The 19,543-nt window shown below is 39.5% G+C and overlaps 1 protein-coding gene across 1 annotated transcript in view; it reads left to right on the top strand.

Moving 5' to 3' along the window:
- Positions 1-18,700, top strand: part of LOC101272082 (patched domain-containing protein 4) — a 51,589-nt gene extending 32,889 nt beyond the window's left edge. The window contains exon 2 of the mRNA XM_004267502.3: positions 18,197-18,700. Coding sequence (XP_004267550.2) covers positions 18,197-18,700 — 504 coding nt within the window. The remainder of the gene's footprint in view (positions 1-18,196) is intronic.
- Positions 18,701-19,543: the final 843 nt, after the last annotated feature.

The following is a 19,543-nucleotide window of genomic DNA, read 5'->3' as shown; positions in this document are numbered from 1 at the left end:
CCGCCTCATTTTTTGTAGGTTTCTTCCCTTTTCCTTCCTCAGTGCAGTTACTTCTGTTTGCATAGCCTAACTGGTATTTTTAAAGACTTTTCCAACTTCTGAGCTTTCTTTTTCTGTTATGGAGTTGCACGGCATAGATTATGTCAACTTTTTCTTTAAATCCTTGAAATCCTTTCTGAAGTTCACAGTGCATGTCTGATTAAGCCCAAGCTTAATCAGAAGGAGATATTTTTAAAAGAAGAGAAGAAAAAGACACAGATCTGTGTATACTTCCTTTATGAGAAAAGGACCCTTGACTTCTAGAGTTTGTGTACCTCTGTGGTTTTTTTTTTATTTTAAAGATTTTTTTTTTTGATGTGGACCATCTTTAAAGTCTTTATTGAATTTGTTACAATATTGCCTCTGTTTTATGTTTTGATCTTTTGGCCATGAGGCGTGTGGGATCTTAGCTCCCTGACCAGGGATCGAACCCACACCCCCTGCATTAGAAGGTGAAGTCTTTAACCACTTGACTGCCAGGGAAGTCCCTATACCTCTGTGTTTCTTCAGTATAACATGCCATCACTAAGTACTTTCTCACTTTAGTGCTTTTACCTTTTCTCCTCACTGCTCATGAGCCTCGGTCTGTCTTGTTAGCATAACCTCTCTCCTTAAATTGTATCCCTCTTGGTTCCCTTCTTTTAACCATCTCTCTGCTAACATACACATTCTTGATGTCTTAGGAGCCAAAAAAAAGCACTTCTTACCGTGTTTCTCGTATGAAGTTTGACTCATCACCATCAGGCTAACACTGCAAGCGCAGGAGAAAGAAATTCTTCCAGGGCAGTGGTTCTCAAACTCAAGTGCGCGTTAGACTCACCTAAGGGCTTGTTAAAGCAAACATGACTGAAAAAAAAAATTATCTGTATGGGAAGAAAATCTAAAAGAGTGGATATATGTATATGTAAAACTGATTCACTTTGCTGTACAGCGGAAACTGACACAACATTGTAAATCAACTATACTCCAATAAAAATTAAAACAAAACAAAACATGACTGGGCCCTCCTCTCTGAGGTTTTGATTCAGAGAATCAGAATTTAGAGAATTTGCATTTCTACCAAATTCCCAGGTGATGTTGGTGCTTCTGGGTCCAGGGAAACATTTTGGAAGTCACTGCAGTCGAGTGAAATATTAGAATCTTCTGAAGGATTGATTTTCCTAATTCACAGTGACCCAGCTCATCTTCATACTTTGTTATTACAGAGTTTGAGTTGTTGAATCCACCTGAGTGGATTCAGGTGTTGCCATCTTCTAAGTAAGTGTTTCAACAGAATATTATATGTATTAGGAAAAAGCATATTTCAAATATCACATATTTCTCTGAAAAATGAAGAGGTCATTATTTATCTACCACACAGATGATAACAAAAAAAAGATTATTTAAAGAAGAAAAGTAAGGAAAAAGCAGTTAATTTTGCATTTGATATACATTTCATTATACAAGAACAGTAGAGCATTATGACGAAGGGGTTCCATTCTTTGAGAAATGTGTCTTCTTCTTTTGGGGGATGGTAAATGCAGAATGTGTGCAACAGCCATTCTGGAAAGGGAGGTACTTCACTGTGCCTGATAACTCAGCTCACTGCCCCTATATCTTTTTTTTCTTTTTTTGCCCCGATATCTTTAACCAGCATTTTATTATTACTCAATTCTTCAAGACATTTTATCTTCTAATCATTGTTTTGGGAGTGAGAAGATTGAGTGAAAAGCAACATTTTCAGTGATTACAAAGGGAGTTTATTCTGATAAGAGGTGGTGCCTGCAGTAATTAGGTCTTGAGAGACAGACGGGCTGAAAAAGCGCACAGGATGCCAAGACTCAGAAGGGAAAGAGCAGCAAAGGAGTGGAGAACAATTAGCCAGAAGACACGTCTTCTCCCGCCCCAACACTCTCCCTGCTACACTTTTCAAGTGTGTGTTAATATTTCAAACCTCCATTCGAATAGTAATGGTACTACAGTTCTCTGAAACCAGAGAATATAAACATTTTTGAATGCCTTCCCACCCTCAGCTTTGTTCTGTAAGATGTTACCCAAAACTCTCAAAGTAATCTTCACTGTTTTTCTGAGGAAAGTAAGAGAATGCAGTACAGTTAACCCCTCATCTTTACATCTATACCTTGATTCTAGTCCCTTTTGGGGAGACTCGTACCCAGAAGCCCCACCTCTCAGGATCTACCTTGGCAACTGTACCCAGTCACCTAATCATGACTTCCCGTAGACAGCTCTTCTTATCCAAATGCGCCATCATTCAGGTCTAAATCTGTTTGCTTAAAACCTACCATTTTAGGGCCTGTGCACCTGTGAGGTTTCTTTGCTTTTGTATTTTTATAAAATACAAATGACTACTGCATCTGTCACACTAAAGAAATCCCACAGCTAATTTTAGTCAAAAGGGTACAGTATGCTCAAGCTGCCTCTTTTCTCCAACATCCGGTAGCCCAGGGTTTCCTGCAGTGTCCCTCAGGGCCCACGATTCCTCAAGCGGTGCCAGCTGTTTGACTCATTAAAACCTGTTTGTCTAATTGGTCGTTCTTTCAGGCCCTTGCTCTGTGCCTTCCAAGGTAACAGATTGTTGTTCTGGGTTGACCTGAGAAAGGAGCAGTATCCAAGGTAACCATTCCCATCCGGAATTAATATTCTAAGGGTGATTTTCTGGGGAATGTTGCCCCCACCCCCTTTGTTGTGTAACACACAACAATAGCACCTCGTGGTAAGAGTTTCAGGCCCAAAGAAGAGGTCAAAGCAAGGCTGTGGAAATCAATGGAAAAGAGATTTGAGAGAAGGCAGAAACCATGTGAATGTTGTTGGTACTGGTCCAGCTACCATTCTGACATAAAGAGAAAGCCACGAATTACCTGGATCCCATCCATCTGCCTGCAAATGTAATGTCCTGCCCTTCGCCTCTATTGTGATCTAGCATTACAAGTCTCCACACAGTTCAAAAAGGAAAGTTTTTAGCGGATAAGGCACATATCACTCTTGGATCAATAACTGAGTTTTGAGGAGCTACTCTATTGTAGGCAGTTATACAAAACAAAAACATTTATTCTGCCTCCGGGGAATTTCCAGTAAAAAAAGGGGAGAACAGACATACTGAAAATACCATATGATAATTATAAATGCCATAGGAGAAATCCAGAAAATATCACAAGACTTCAGAGGAAAGAGCTTTCTTCCAATTTAAATTTCTTGAAATGTTTTATATCAGTTCTAACTTTTTATTTACCACTGATAAAAAAAAAAATTCTCTTGCAGATAAGTTATCTCAGACAGTTCTGAGTTTTCCTCAGAAATATTGTGGCTTTAATGGTCATATTGATCCAACTTGAAAATCTGTCCGTTTTATTATTTAATTATAACCAGATAATTAGTAAGTAGCTAAAATTATTCTTAATGCAAATATTCTATTGCTTCATAAATAGGAGCTCATTTTTCTTATTTCTTTATTATTTAATCTAATGTCTGTCTATTGAAGGTTTGCTATGGCAAATTAAATTAGAATTTTGGATCCCTCTCCCCTCCCTGCCACACCCACACCCACACCCACACCCACACCCACACCCACCCACACACACACACACACACACACACACACACACACACACACACACACACGCAGCTATTTCCTTGCGTAAAGTATACTGCTGACTCATGTGGCCCTGAGTGATCAAATACCCCTTTACAATACTTCTTAGCATATTCAATGACCTGACCTAACAGAACTCTTTTCCTGACTTGTTCAGTCTTCACAGATGCCTGCCTGTGAAACAGGAAATTTGTGAGGTCACCTCTAAGGATTTTCTTTGTGATGCACACAGCAGAGGAGAGTCTGGTGTTTTTCATAGCCGCTTTCTTTTAACTCTGCTTTTTAAAGAATATCTGAGTTAAATTTTTAGAATCTGTCATTACTGTATGCTAAGCATATGATCCAAAGAAGTCCCTGCTTTTGTGGATAATAACCAAGTCAAGGACAGAGGGTACATCGTAATAATGAAATGCAAATTTCTCATTAAAAGGCAAATCCTTCATCCCAAAAGGTTGAACAGGATGCAACTTCACTTGACTGGCGAGAACTTCCTATTAAGGCTCTGAAAAAATATTCCAACTGAAGACTGTTCTTTGGATCGGAACGACTTTCATTTCAATGAATTGGGACATATGAGTGTGTTGTAAACCCATGTACTATAAAAATTTATTTTGAGATAATTAAATAAGTGTCAGCAAATGTGTTGCCATCCATTATAATTCCTCATTTGTTTAATATATATTTTCCCATCAGGGATGGTGAAATGTTTCATCAGTATAGACTCTACAAGAAGTGTTGCCAGTTTTCTGCATTATTTTGCCTTTTTATGAATTTTCCTGACCTTATTTTTCTCAGCCTATGGAATCTCACCATAACTTCCAGTCTTCCTGCAGTCTGTTAGCTGTGTAATACCTTTGAAGTGTTCATCTCTACCCTCTCTTAAACACGCTACTCATAATTTCACTCGTTTCTAAGTATCTCCACCTTGATGTTTTTCGGGTACTTAAAACTCAATATATAGAGCTCAATCCCTGTTCCACTCATCCCACACAAATGTGGTCTGCAGCTCTGGAAGTGCCACTGTCGTCTACAGGGCTCCTAAGCCAGTACTTTGGAATCACCACCTGCTTCTCCCCACCTTTCCTTTATTTCTCACATTCAGTCAGGCACCAAGTTCTATCCATTGTGCTTCTTAAATATCTCTTTATTAGCTCATTCTCTCTTCTCTCTGTTGTCACTTGCTCCATTTAGGGATTCATTATCTCTCACCTGGATTTCTCCTGGAATTAACTTATCTACCACCCCCTGTCAATATTGTCCTAAAATCCTGACATACACACACAGGCATTTCAGACCATCCATCATATTGCTACCAGAGGGCACTTGTAGCACATATATCTCACCGGGTCACTTCTAGTTTTAAAGGTTTTCAATGGCAACTATTCCCAATTCCTTCGGGCAGTACCCATGTCGCTTCTGATGTCTCCCTCGGGATCATCCTTCTTTTCCGTCCTAGACGATCAATAACAAACATCATTGCTCACGCTGCTGTTGAAGGAATGGTGGGCCTCATTGCCCTTTCACACCAGGAGTCCTTTATTATTCCAAATTGGGTAGCTCAGTCCTGAGTGCCATTTTATTCCTTTAGAACCTCACTCCGTATTTCCTTGTAAACAGCTCCAGTGTGGTGCAGACAGCTGCCAGCCACAGTTCTGAGGGAGTGTTGTTTTTGGTGTGTGTGTTATTATTGTTGTGTTTAACAGCCCTTCGACATAGCAATGTGCATTTGAAAAGTCTCCCCTGATTGCAGTGGCTTCAAATAGCCTTGATCTTTTTAGCCAAATCAGACACCCACTTACCAAGTTAACCCTGCTTCCACAAAGTACCTCCATGTAAATGAAAGATGTTAGATTGTTTTCTTTACATAATCTCTGTAAAAAAGAAAGCCTCTCACCTTATTCCTAAGGAGGCCTGACATAGTCATAGCGAATGCTCTCACTACTTGCAAAATCATAGGGAATTAACCTGTGTTGCAGTGAGGGAAAGTGACAGTGAGCGTTCTTAAGGACAACGAACCAGCCCTTTATGTTTTTGTGTCTGTAAAATAGCTTCATTTGTAACGGGTGCTTTAAAAAACTAGTTCTTTGTTGAGTGTAAGTTGAAAGCAACGTCTGTGTGTCCCCTTTTTGTATTTGCATTTCTCACTCGGCATTTTTTTCCTTCTCTTCACTTTGATGTAATCAACTCATTTGAATGAAGGTATCTGCGATCAATGGGGAAGATGAATTACACTGAATTTATATTGACACTGCATTAGACACAGTGTTCTTAGAGCATCCTTTGAGCAAACATCAGTGATGCGTGTGACGTGTTACAGAATATCGGAGAGAACATTGAATATCTGTAGCAAGCAGGAGATCTTGTACTGAAACAAGTATATTAAAATCAAAGTTTACTGCAATTATTTTGATGAAATTATATTCCTTGGAACAATCCAGTAGGGTGCTCAGATAGCACGTCAGCAAACACAAAATGAAACCATGTGAGTGTAGGGTCACCTCATCTGGCTTTTGCCTGCTGCCATTTTATATATGAAATTTAAAGACAGGTAATAAAATAGGGAAGCTATGTGAGGCTCCTGCATGATTTCACCAGGTGCTTTTAGTTACAGGAACTTTCAGTGGGGGCCTCTGTATTGTGGAATCAGGAAGTTTGATTCTTATTTCCATCATAGTCTTGGCTGCAAAGAAAGCCACAGAGCTGCAGCAGGCCCTCTTTTCACCATGGAGCTGGTCACATCCAGAAGCCCCACCTGTTTGGTGCCTAGAATAAAAGCATAGGGCACTGCTGACACATGGGCCTGACTCAATGTCTGAACCCAGTGAATCCTGGGAACCCCGCAGTGAAGGAGGGTAAACTTCATGAGCTCAGTTGACTCAGAAAATTTGCTTTGGTATTAAGTTGCTTTCTGTATTAGAGAAATCCTCTGTACAGATGGTCACTTGGAGTATATTGAAAAGAATTTTGAACCAACTCTTTTAGGTTTCCCCTAAAAATACCAGGTACAGTTTGTCTTCTGAACCTGCATTGAACTGGGAGCAAGCTCTCTGTCATATGGCGAGCGGACGCCCAGGATTGGAACAAGACAGTTAGAATCTTTTGTTCCTCCTTTTAGCTAAACATCTCCTACTTAGGGAGCCCTGGAAACTTTCTGTATCTGCAGTGTAGGCTGAGGGTTGATGGAATGTTTTTGGTGCCAAGGGCCATGGTCTGTTTTTAATTCATATTAAGATCACTGAATCCCTCAACCATCATTTTGTAATTGATAATAACTGTTGATAGAGCTCCTACAAAATAGCATACAGAGTGCCATCCCTCTTCCAATATCATAAAACATTTCTCCTAATAAAGCTTATGAGCTAGACAGTCCTATTTCATAACTGAAAAAAGGAGGCTCAGAGAACCTGAGTAACTTTTTAAAAATCACACTGGTTTTAAGTGGCCAAATCAGCATTCAAACCCAAGTTCTTCAGACTTTAAAGCCAAGCTGCTCTTGTCAGCCACATGGCCTGTGATGCCGAAGTGGTTTTGCATCACCTTCCCGGCAACCAGGTCACGGGACCTGTAGTATGTGTTGTAGGTCTTTCCTCTGAAGAATGGGGAGGGTATCTCAGTCCATTTCTTAACAGTTTGTAAGAGCAGCTTTGGAAGAATTCTCTCTACTAATGTTTTATAGTTTGAAAAGAAAGGTAGTGATTTGTTGAAAGAAAAAATATACTGATTGTCAAATTATGAGAAATCGGGCTGCTGAAACTTGGCACTCTTTTGGAAAACTCAGAAGCAAATTGAAACCAGCCTAAAACAGGATTGCAATTTTGATTAGAAGCCTTGTCTCCAAACTCCATGAAATAGGGCTAGGTGATATAAGAACTGACACAGTGAAGAGGGATATTTATGTGTGGCTAGAAGCAGTAATCATGTTTATGTAGTGAAGGCAGTTAAACTCCCAAAGGCTGGAATGTGGGTTGGCCCACTTAAAATTGGCCTAATTTTGAAGAGTGAATTTACAGTGATGATTACTTTCATTATAATGAGACTGTCTTAATATTTTTCTCTCTTGCCTAAAAATCTAAGTAAATCAATTGTCAAACCTTCTAGGATTATGCATCATATATATGCTTTTACCCACCATAACTTTCTACCATCTAACTTATTCAGGTTACCATGTGTTCCAAACCAAAAAAGGGATATGCAATCAAATTAAAGATTTTAGTTTGTGAATATTATTAATGAAAAAGCCTCACATAGGTATAAAACTAAAAACACATGCATGTAAGTGTTCCATGAATTAATCTCTAAGTTTTATCTGCCTTACTGAAACTGGAGTCTACAGTCATTAGACAGAACTTATTCTCTTGCTTAATATACTTAACTTTATGAGTCACTTTTTTCCTACATCCAACAAGCATTTGTAAGTGACTGCAAACGAACTTTAATATTAGCCTTAAACAAAAACAACCAGAAGGGCAACAAACAACCAGAAAATAAAAGTGGAAGTTTATTTTCTAAATCTTTGAAGATTTTTGGATAATCTTTTGCAGTAGGTTAAATTATCAAGCAAAAAAAAAAAAAAAAACACAACGCACTTTGCTTTTGAGTTAATTCTTCATTCGGGCATTTTTAAAGTTTAATTCTTACTTTCTTGGCTTTATCGAAAGGCTTTCAGTTATTTTAATATCTTTGAGGCTGAATAGCTTGGTAGTAGTAAAGAACAATTATATGGATCTCATTAGAATGTATATCATACACAGTATTTTCAAAGCTTGTCTGTCCTTTTAGATATTAAAAAGAAAAGGTAATTTAGTGAAGATAAAATGGACTTAAGCAAGTGCTGTATTCTTTATCTGGCATTTTACTGACATAGTTCAATAATTATCCCTCACTGTGGCTTTGCAGTAGTTGTGTTTCAAATAAAGGAAGGACAGGGATGGGAGGGGGAGGGGAGGAAAAGGAGGGGAAAAGGTCAGAGAGGAGGGGAGAAAGAGTGAAAAAAAGAAAGAGAGCAGGAGAAAGAGAGAGACAGGAGTGGGGGGAGAAAGGAGATGGATGGAGAAAGAGGAGGGAGGATGTTCATAGAAGCCAATGAGATATTAAGATCTGATTCATCTTCAGTAGAGAAACAAGGGTGTCACCTTTGTTTTATCGAAGTATTAAGACACAGGTAACCTCGCCCACAACTGCAAATAAAAGCTATGCCATTGATTTCTTCTTTTACAGTATGTCAGTTTCTCTACATTTCCTTGAGATATGTGTCCCAAATTAGTTTCCTTTAGCTGGAAAAAGGTCCCACCTTCATTTCCTAACTTCACTGAAATTGGAAGTCTAGTTGGAGTGATAAAACAAATAACAATGGAAAAAGACAACACATGTTAATTATCAGAAGAGGCCCCTTTGAATGAAAATTAGATACAATCTTGGAAAGCAAAGAAAAATAGAAATTAGAAAAATGGAGTTCATAAATGGCAACACTGTTTTCAAACCGCCTAAATTAATGCCTATCTCCTGGAAGTTTTAATCAATCTCATAATCCAGACCTCTGTGATTACAATTATCTGGATAATTTAAGAAAGAAAGAAATCAGCTTTTGCCTATCATGATGTTTTATGCATCACAAATCCTCAAAAATTATTTTTCATTTGATTGGTCAAATAATTTGGCCTTTGTTTTCAGATTAAAGAAAAACCGCATGGGAAGGAAAGGTATAAAGACAAAAATTAAAGAGGACCTTTTCAGAACTCAAGTTCAGAACAAGGAAAATGACATTGAGCTACAAAGGTCTCCATGATCTTTTTTTTCTGAGAAGAAAACACTTAGCCAAGGGCAAGGTCAGATCAGCTGGAGAGTTGAGTGTGTGTTAGTGTTTTACCCTACCCTTAGAAGCTGCGAATCTGCTGTTACTCTAAGTCGAATACTATCGTTCATTATGTCTCGATGGGCAAAACCAAGGTCCTTCATGAGGAAGAATGAACCACTGAAACTCAAGTTTACTTGGAAGCCACAATGCAGACTGCTTAGAACTTGAGCCTGGGACTAAGGGAGTCTTGATTCTTGGCCTTCCCTCCTCTCCCAGCTGCCTGTTTGAGTGAAATTTGATTCAAAGTCTTACCTAATTTATCCCTCTCACTCCTATCTAGCCTTTATTCAGTTCTCTTAACACACTTATTTTTATTATTTTTGTTGATGAGTCAATAGGCTTTTTAAAAAGGTAATATAAAATAGCCTGATTAACCAAAGAGGCAGACATGACCTATAATTTTATACTGAATAAGAGCCAGTGTTAAAATGTTGATAATTTCCTTTGAGTATTTATATGTGCATAATTAGTTTTACGTGGTTGAGTTCATGCTATATGTATATAATTTTGCAGCCCTCAGCAGTTACGATTCTTCAGCAGTGTCTCCTGAGTTCTAATGCTCCATGCAGCTTTATTTTCTTGTCATCTAAAAGGCTTTTGTTTCTGTACAAAGTTATAAACTCTTCCAAGGAAGAGACCTTATCTTCCATTTATTTGTCCTTACCTTGCTTTCTACACATAGACTAACAATTTGCCTTCCTAGGCACTCAGCAATGAAGACCCAATGCAGCCAAAAATAAATAAAATCAAATCTTAAAAAAAAAAAAGCTTAGCTGCCAAATCCTGGTTAAAAAAAAAAAAAAAGAACAGTGTGTATTCTATAAAATCTGAAAAATCGTTTTTTGGATGCTCATTCAATCAGTTAGGTAAGTCTTGGATTAGATAATGCTGTGAGGAAGGCAAAAAAAAAAAAAGATCCCATGGCCCTTCTCTAGTGTCCCTCTCCATCCCCAAGGCATACCTAAAGTTTATTTTTCACATTGCAGTCAAAGAGAGCTTCTGAACAAACAAATCTCCATACTCCTTACCTGTACCCATCTCTGCATCACCCTTTCTTGCCCCCACTGTATATTCCAATCATTATCAAAGTCCCAGGAGCACAGTATGCTTACTCTTCTTTCTTGGCCTTTGCACATGCTGTTCCCTCTGCCTGGAAGACCATGCCCCCCATGTTCACCAACCAAATCCCCCATCCTCACTTGGATAATTGTTACTCATGTTTCAGGTCTCACCTTAGATGCTACCTTCTTTGGGAAGCCTTCTTAGTCCCTGCTAGGTTAGTGATTCCATCTCAGTGCTACCTTAACATCTTGGGTTAACCAGTATCATTTATATATATATATATATATGCCTGCCTGCTTACTTATCTTCCACCACCTCCCACTGTACCCCAGAGCCTTAGGCTCTTTGAGGATAACAACTATAGCTGTTCACTACTCTATCCTCAATAGCTGGCTGTCATAGAACATATGTTTGCTGAATATTTCTGGAATATTTCTGGAATGAATGAATGACTCTGCTCTTCTTGCCTATTCCCACCTGTGTGTCATGTCCTTGGGTACCCCACAGATTCACCACACTCCTGCCTGCCATACCCACTCCTTTGATCTTCCCTAACTTTCGCCTTCTTGAGGATGTTTTGAGCTCTATGCAGGTTTGCCTCTAGTTTGTTAGTCTGATCGACTGTTCCACTCAGAGATGCTAATGGCTCAGGTGTCACATTCCTTATAAAGCATGTGGTCGTAAACTAGTCTTTTCGGGAGTTTCTTAGCCCAAAGCAAAAGCTATAATGGCAGACTTTCAATGCCTCTCCTGAAGGAAGCTTTCTCTATTCCTCAAATGCTCCTGTGTGAGCGATGGCCGCTTCCTTTGTGTAGACCAGCATCAAACTTAAATCTTTAATATGGAATACTTGCCCTGAGTGGTCATTGTGCTCGCGTTGTGAAAGACTCATTTAAAACAGTAATATTGCTTTTAATGGAAATTTTTGGGGTAGGGTCACTGATACATGTTACAAAGAAATAAAAAGGTCATTGTTATATGCTTCACATTTAATGTAGATATCAACTCTGCTTCCACACATTACTTATATATTTGTGTGAAGATTTTGTATGAGTTGAGGAGAAATTAAATGCATTTATCCTATTACGTGGTAAGTAAACCAGTACAGTGGAGAAGATGAATCCTCCGTGATTCATTCTTCAGATTTCATGAAATAGCGATCTGAAGAAAACATGAATTTTACTATCTAAGAAATAAATGAATTCATCTGGGCTACTGAGAAATGATTTACATGTAGGTAAAATGGGGCAAAGTTTTGATCTTTTTCCATTTGAGAAAAATTCTCTCTGGAAATTACTCAAAGAGAAGAAAAAGCTACTGGGTCCAGATTTAAAAGAAGATAAAAAGCTTCTTGTTTCTATGGAAATGAACATGGGTCACCTTGCATTTCTCTTTTCTTCTTAATTATTTTTTTCCTCAGGGCAGATTTCTCTAGCCTACTTTGTAATGTCTAATGACTTTACCATGGACGGATCATTAAATACAGAGCTAATGAAACCTTTAGAGATAATTTAAGCCGAACCTTTTATTTTGGAGATGAACCAGTTGGCAGTCTGAGAAGTCAAGCATTTTGTCCTCTATCACCCTACTGTAGAGCAGCAGACCTGGAGCTTAAAACCAGTCTGGACCCTGGACCCTGTGTGCTTTCCATCACATTTACAGACAGTTGCTGGGAAATGTGGAAATAATAAATAGATGGCTAAGTAAATAAACAGTATCATTCCAATATTTAATTTATGACACATTAATAATATCCAACATTTTCTGACTGCTATTCTAAGTGTTTTATATGTATGAACACACTTGGTCCTCACAATGCCTTATGATTCTTATTTTAACCAATAATAAAGCTGACGTGCGGAGAGCTAAGGAGACTCCCACAGCTGGTCAGTGTTGACACTGGGCTGTAAGCGTGACAGTAGCCTCTTGAGTCTGTGTACAAAACTGCTACCTTGTACTTCCTTTCATTTCAAGTATATTCACAGATTATTCAAACATATGTGCAGTTGTGTTAAGAACAAGAGCATTGAAGTTATAAACAAGAATGAGGTAATTGGCTCTGCCAGTTAGCTGTGTAACCTTATATTACTTCCTCTCGCAAGGCCCCTGTGCTCTGGATGGTGACCTGAGGTTATTTCAGAATAGCACTTCCTCAGAGAGTGGCCGGGAAAGTTACCCAGGGTAATGCAAATAAAGTTCTTCCGTTCTGGAACTGAGTCTGCCACACGTGTTAAAAATTAATATGCTAGCGTGCTTAATTAAACTTGTAGTCTCATTGGCTGAAGCCCTTATTTCATTGCAGCAACACAGAAACCTTACTTTTTTTAAACTTCCTCTTTGAAAAAAATACACCCCTGCACTATTCTAGCTTAGTAATGTGACATAAGAAATTTAATTTATTCTTTATTAGGGCATTTAATGCTTTAAAGTGTTCATTTTGAAAATGCTTTTGATTCTTTTTTTTTTAAACTAAGTACCTTATAGGAACTTGCTTTCTCATTATTTGCTTGTTTCTACTAAACATGGAGCTCTAGAGAGGAAATTCAAGATAGCTGATGATTTTATTTAATCCTACTTTGTGTGTACAGTCGATATTGAGAATAAAACAAAGAGATATGTTAGGAAGCAAATACAAGAAATAAATCTTATTTAAACAAACAAGCAAACAAACAACAAGAACAAATTGTACCATTCCTTTAGAAATGTCACTATCTACCATACATAGCAGTCTTTCTTTTCAGCAATAAAAGACAACTGACCATCTAAAGATTTCCAATATCCTTGCAGTGTTGACCTCATTGAAAATTGATGAGATCAAAAGTACAATTATTCTGGACAGGAGCTGTGCTGCCAGATTATCTTGCACAGAAAATCTCTGAATGTCAACCTAGCACATACATTGAGCAGATATGACACTTTCTCTCCTATAACTTCAAAGCATCATTGAGTAATTTTTTTCTCTGCACAATAGTTTATGACATTCATGTCTCTTTCCTCTCCTATCTCTTGGAGAATTTATTCTTTGATCTTAATCTCTAAGAGTTTAATTTCCTTTTCCACTGTGGAGGTGTGGATTGGGTGGGAGTCATTGTAAAAGTTACAGAGTAGTAACCGTAAACAAAATAAGACCTAAAGAATATAAAATTTTTTTTTCTGGCATCACTGCTCCTGGAGAGTTGATGTGATGAGGTGCTTCATGGTGGTGAGATAGTATCATGACCTGTAATTCTGTTGATTCACCTTGGAACAATTCACCTACCAGCGACGGCCTGGGCTGACATTTTTTTCATGCTGCATTAAGAACCTGAAATACTGCAGGGAGTTCCTAACTGACCTCCTTCGTTTAGAGTCGCCCTGACTCCCTAAATCATTTTCCACAGTGCAATGAGAGAGCACTCCCAAAAGTAAATCATGTCATTCCCCTGCTTAGAACTCACCAGTGGTTTCCTATTGCAGGACAATAAGTCCAGCTCTTTTAATAAAGCTTCCATGGCCTTTACAGCAGAGGCCCTGCTTCTTTTTGTAACCTCCAATCCCATCACTTCCTTCAGTTCTTTGAACATCATGTGCCGTTCTTTGCCTCCAGGCCATGATACATGCAAATCCTCTTTCCAGGTACCCCCTAAGTCCCCCTGTCTATTCACTAGCTTATGACACATGCTTGCTTGTGCAATAAAAGTGGAAGAGGACTTGTACTTCCTATTATTTGAAAAAGGAAATATTTTTAAAGTTATTTATTCACGTAAGTGCAGTTCTGTCTGTCTTTACTCATTTCTGTCATCAAAAAGATTTCTGAGGGGGCTTCCCTGGTGGCGCAGTGGTTGAGAGTCTGCCTGCCAATGCAGGGGACACGGGTTCGTGCCCCGGTCCGGGAAGACCCCACATGCCGCGGAGTGGCTGGGCCCATGAGCCCTGGCTGCTGAGCCTGCGTGTGCAGAGCCTGTGCTCCGCAGCGGGAGAGGCCACAACAGTGAGAGGCCCGCGTACCGCAAAATTTCTGAGGGATTGTTAGCAGCAGAACAAAGATTTATGCATCCCTCAGGCCTCATTTGGAGATTATGGTGGATCAAAGAGGGTGCTGATAATGTGTCTGGACAAAAGTCAAAATCTTAAACAAGGCAAAATATAGATTTTTTAAATGGCTGGTCTACACTGGGTTTAGCTAGCTGCTCACCACCACCACCCCCATTTTGAAATTGTCTCACTTCCATTTCTTACAAAAATGACTTCATAAAAGATAGGCTTTCGTCTCATTATGTGTAAATGAATGTAACAAACTGAATGCATTTCTCTCTCTTAATCTGCCCTACTCCACGCACCAGGATAAAATAAACAAGGTCTTTGGACATTCGAAAGCTCTGTTGAATGAACATCTTGTACAAACCATTGCCCCAATCAGCCTACTCAATATAGTCTTGGGAAATACACTTTTATACATTATTTGTTAGAGATTATTCTCCTATTTTGTGGTGGAAGAGTTCATTAGTTCCCAGCTCATAGGTGCTTCTATGTAGGAGAAACAAGGAATGAATATAACATATACTGTAATTATCCTCTGAGCAGAACTTCCCTGGATTTATAAGGAGTCAGGTGGGATTAATGGAGAGAGCACTGAATCCTGTGACCTGGCATCATGCACATATAGTCTGCATTTCTCAGTAATTGGATAAGAAACCCTTGGCTGGTTCACTTCCCCTTGTGGGTTTCAGTTTTTCTCATCTATAAAATGAGTGATATAAGTATCTGAGTATAAATGTTTACGTAATATTGAAGACATTTTTCAGCTCTATCATTCTATGAATTGAACCGGCATCATTAACATAAGATGAATTTAAGTCTCTAATTCATATCCTTGGGTCCACTTCTGCTCTCCCTCAGTATATTCACATTGAAGCCAGAGCCTGCTTGGACAGTTCTGGATGAGAGCACATCATTCCTGCACCTAAAACCTTTCACTGGCTTCTGTTTGCACTAGGAGTAAAATAAGAACTCCTTGCCAGGCCTGCCAGGCCCTGCATGGCCTATTGCCGGCCAAGCCCTCAGGCCTTGTCTCCTCCCACTTTTTTCCTGAACTCTGCTGCAGCTGTTCTGGCCTTTCTTCCTGCTCCTTGAGACCACCACGTTCATTTTCACCTCAAGGCCTTTGCACTACTCCCCCTCTGCCTGGTGCTTTCCTCTATTCTTCTATGGCCAAGTCTACGTCCTCACAGAGGGCTTAGCTCTAGAGGACACTTTGAACACACCATCTAACCTAGACACCTCCTGCCCAGCACTTAGTCCTATTTTATCTTCTCCCTACTATTTCTGTCTGAAATAATCTTCGTTAATCACTTAATTGCTGCTTTCCTGTCTCCTCTATTAGAATGTGTGCTTATTGAGAGCTGGCAGCTTCCCTATCTTGCTCGCTGGTAATTTCCCTGTGCCTAGAAGAAAGCCTGGTATATAATAAACACTCCATAATATTTGACTCAGTGAATTCACCCTGAGGTGTATTTAACTAATCACAGGTTATTTTTTAGAGACTACTTCCCTAAGTATGGGAAAAGTAAGAGATGGTATAAGTGTCTGGGAACAGTAGGAAGCCAGATGAAGAGAGGTATATGTAGAGATTAGAGGATGGTAGAGAAAAAAACAAACTTTATCCTTTTTTTCAGTTTCTTCTGTCTAGTGTAATCTTAATCCAAAATATGTCAGCATCACAGATAGGATTTCAAAGAAGTGGGAACAGGGGTGGAGCTAAAACTTACACCAAGCTTAAACAAAAATAAACAAGCCCAACTGAGGAGCAATTTGACCTGTACTGAAAGAGTGAAAATCATACATCACAGTCTCTCAGTGATAGGGCAGAATTTCCACCTCCTTACTCAAAGCTGCCCCACCTTTCCACCTGCAGCTCACTGGGGGACCCCAGAGAATTTAATCAAGACAGAGCCTTGGGAACCTACAGTCAGAATTTCAGTTTGATTTTTTATAAGGAAAAAAGATAGGAACATTACAAAGATGCCACGGGGAGTGGGAGAAACCCCAAGCAACGGGGAAAAAACCCTCAAATTAAATTCTTATTGAGAAATATATCGTTCATTTAGAGTTAGTCAGGTTGAATTAAATAGAAAGACTTTTTATTTAACATGTAGGGGGAAAATGGGTATATAGAGTGACTATAAAATTTCTTGCAATTCTTGATGGTCCCTACTAACAATATTTGTACACTCTGTAAATTTCTCAAGCTTTTTGAGTTTCAACACATTCTTAAGTACTAGGGCAGCTTTGATGCAAATATAAAAAGTACCCCAGATATAGGTGTCTGGTACTAAGTCCACAGTACTTGTTACACGTGTCTCTTGAGTACACAGTGCCTCATGGTTCTGTGAAAACAACCGTGGTTACCACACAGTTGGGTTTGTTGCCCTTCTGTACTACCTTTCTGTTTCCTGTTCTGACTCTACACTTTTAAATCCTCACGAGAAACATGTCATGTCTTGCCTGATGTAGCAAACACATAAGCTGTTCATGGCATACATTTACCTTTGTGCCTGTGTCTCTTCTGGGACCCGATGCACCTTTTCAGAACCAGACTCCATCCTGCAACCTGCCACTGGGTTCGATATTCCATCTGACAAAAATTGCCATTGGAGTACATGACAGATGCGGCAAATTCGGCGATGGCTGTCAGGGATTTCTTTCTGAGTGTTAAGGCACACGGTTGAGAATTACTGCTCTGAATCTGTTTAAGCAACTCAGTGTCCACCTTTCGTCTTCCTTAAAGAAGAGTGATTGCCCCTCTTATAAACCCTACTCTTATGATCTTGTCTACTCTACTTCATGTGAAATCCTGAAATTGAGATGACTTTTGACAACCCCACCTGAAATCTTAGTCTCATTTGGGGGGTTTGTCCACTGTGCTTTCTGGTCAACCTACAACTGGAGCAGGTATTTAAAGGGAATGTTGTAGTGAGTGAACAGGTGCTCACATTATATTTAGAAAACATGTCAATACTATTAAATTATTTGTAAAAAAAAACCCAGTATTTTCTTCTACTTGTTCTGCAATACACAGCTGTACCCCCAGAGTACAAAGAACAATGGATGTTTGTAATGTTTGTGTGTGTGTGTTAATGTAGGTGCGTGTGTGTTAATGTAGGTGTGTGTGTGTTAGTGTAGGTGTGTGTGTGTGTTAGTATGTGTGTGTGTTAACCCTAGAAAGTTGAGCATGTATTTATTAAACACATTATTATTTTAATTTTTGAAAAGTTGTTAACTCATGCCATGCTTCACTTTTGGCTGAAACTGAATGATTAAACTTGATCCTGCATAAAGGAGTTATAATAGATTGTTACAGAAGGAAATGGTGAGAATGAGGGTATGGATGAGATCGAAATAATATGTATGTACATTTTCCTATGCATGTGGCAAGTCTTGTATAACTTCACAACGCTCTTTGCATCCTTTTTAATTCCGATCATTTTGCATGGTATCCCATGGAGCTCCAAAGAGTTGAGTATAAAATCCTAACATGCCACTCCACCCACATCAGTTCCACAGTCGCTGGAGTCTACCTCTGCCTTTTGTGCCCCTTCACTTAGAGTAAGACTCTGTTCTCTGGAATGCGCATCCCGCTGGTAACTTCAGCCTCCCCTTTTTCTGTTTTCAAGGATGGGAGGAACAGTTTTATTGGACACCAACTGGGCGGGGTAGTGGAAGTGCCGAACAGCAAGGACCAGCGGGTCAAGTCAGCCAGAGCCATTCAAATCACCTACTACCTCCAGACCTATGGCTCTGCCACCCAAGACCTCATAGGGGAGAAGTGGGAGAATGAGTTCTGTAAGCTTATGAGGAAGCTCCAGGAGGAGCACCGGGACCTCCAGCTATACTCCTTAGCGTCCTTCAGCCTCTGGAGAGACTTTCATAAGACCAGCATCCTGGCCAGAAGCCAGGTCCTCGTGAGCCTCGTGCTGATCCTGACCACAGCCACCCTCTCCAGCTCCATGAAGGACTGCTTGCGCGGCAAGCCCTTCCTGGGCCTCCTGGGGGTGCTCACCGTGTGCATCTCCGTCGTCACCGCAGCTGGGATCTTCTTCATCACCGACGGAAAGTACAACTCCACCCTGCTGGGAATCCCGTTCTTTGCCATGGGTAACTATCCATCCTTGTGGTAATCGTCTTCTTACCGGTTTGGGGCAAGGTAGTACATTTCTTGAATTCTCAGGTGGAAATCTGTTTTAATTTTGCATTGGTATGTCTGTGTGATGTTGTGAAATTTTACCTGGGGTGCTGTCTGTTTTACCTGATTAGGCCTTTTTCAGTAAATTTTAGGCTGACCAAGGCACCTCATTTATGCCAGGGACTTTAATGCTGTCCAGTGTTTTTAAAGTACAAACTATTGTAAGCTTCTACTCAGCTTCTTCAAAAATTATAGGTTAAAGATCATGGGGTACGAAGTTAAGGAGGTCCAAAACCTGTTTCACACAGATTTTTGTGGTTCATAGTAGTGTTGCATCCTCAAACTGATGGTGATGAAGAGTGGATATCACGGGATGAAAATTCTGAGAGCCACCGATAGGTTCTAATTTCAAAGACCTTCTTCATTAGACTTTGTTTATTAATTCATTTCAGAGTTTTTGCAGAGAATGTACTCCATTTCCTCACCTCTATTTAAAATTTTTCTGCAGCCACTTAAAGATGTGGCCTCTAACTTTTTGGTGTCTGTTGAAAACAATTCATGAGTATCTTCAGTCAAGATTATCCTTTCTTGTACATTTTTCCCAGACATACTTAAACGGTCTAGAAAATGGTATGTGAGTGTGTGTGTGTGTGTGTGTGCACATGCGCGCGTGCACATGTGTGTGTTTCTTGCAAAAGAGAAGATCAAGTCTGGGAAGAAAAGTGAGTGATGGTTCATCAACAAGATTGATGGAACTTATCAGAATAGAGATGATGACAGTGATTATTTGTGGTGCCACTGAAGAGTTCTGTCAGAAGTGGTACAATTCCATACATGC

The sequence above is a fragment of the Orcinus orca genome, chromosome 10 (genome assembly GCF_937001465.1).
Source record: "Orcinus orca chromosome 10, mOrcOrc1.1, whole genome shotgun sequence".
In the NCBI taxonomy this organism is placed as follows: domain Eukaryota; kingdom Metazoa; phylum Chordata; class Mammalia; order Artiodactyla; family Delphinidae; genus Orcinus; species Orcinus orca.
This window is presented reverse-complemented; position numbering and strand designations above follow the sequence as displayed.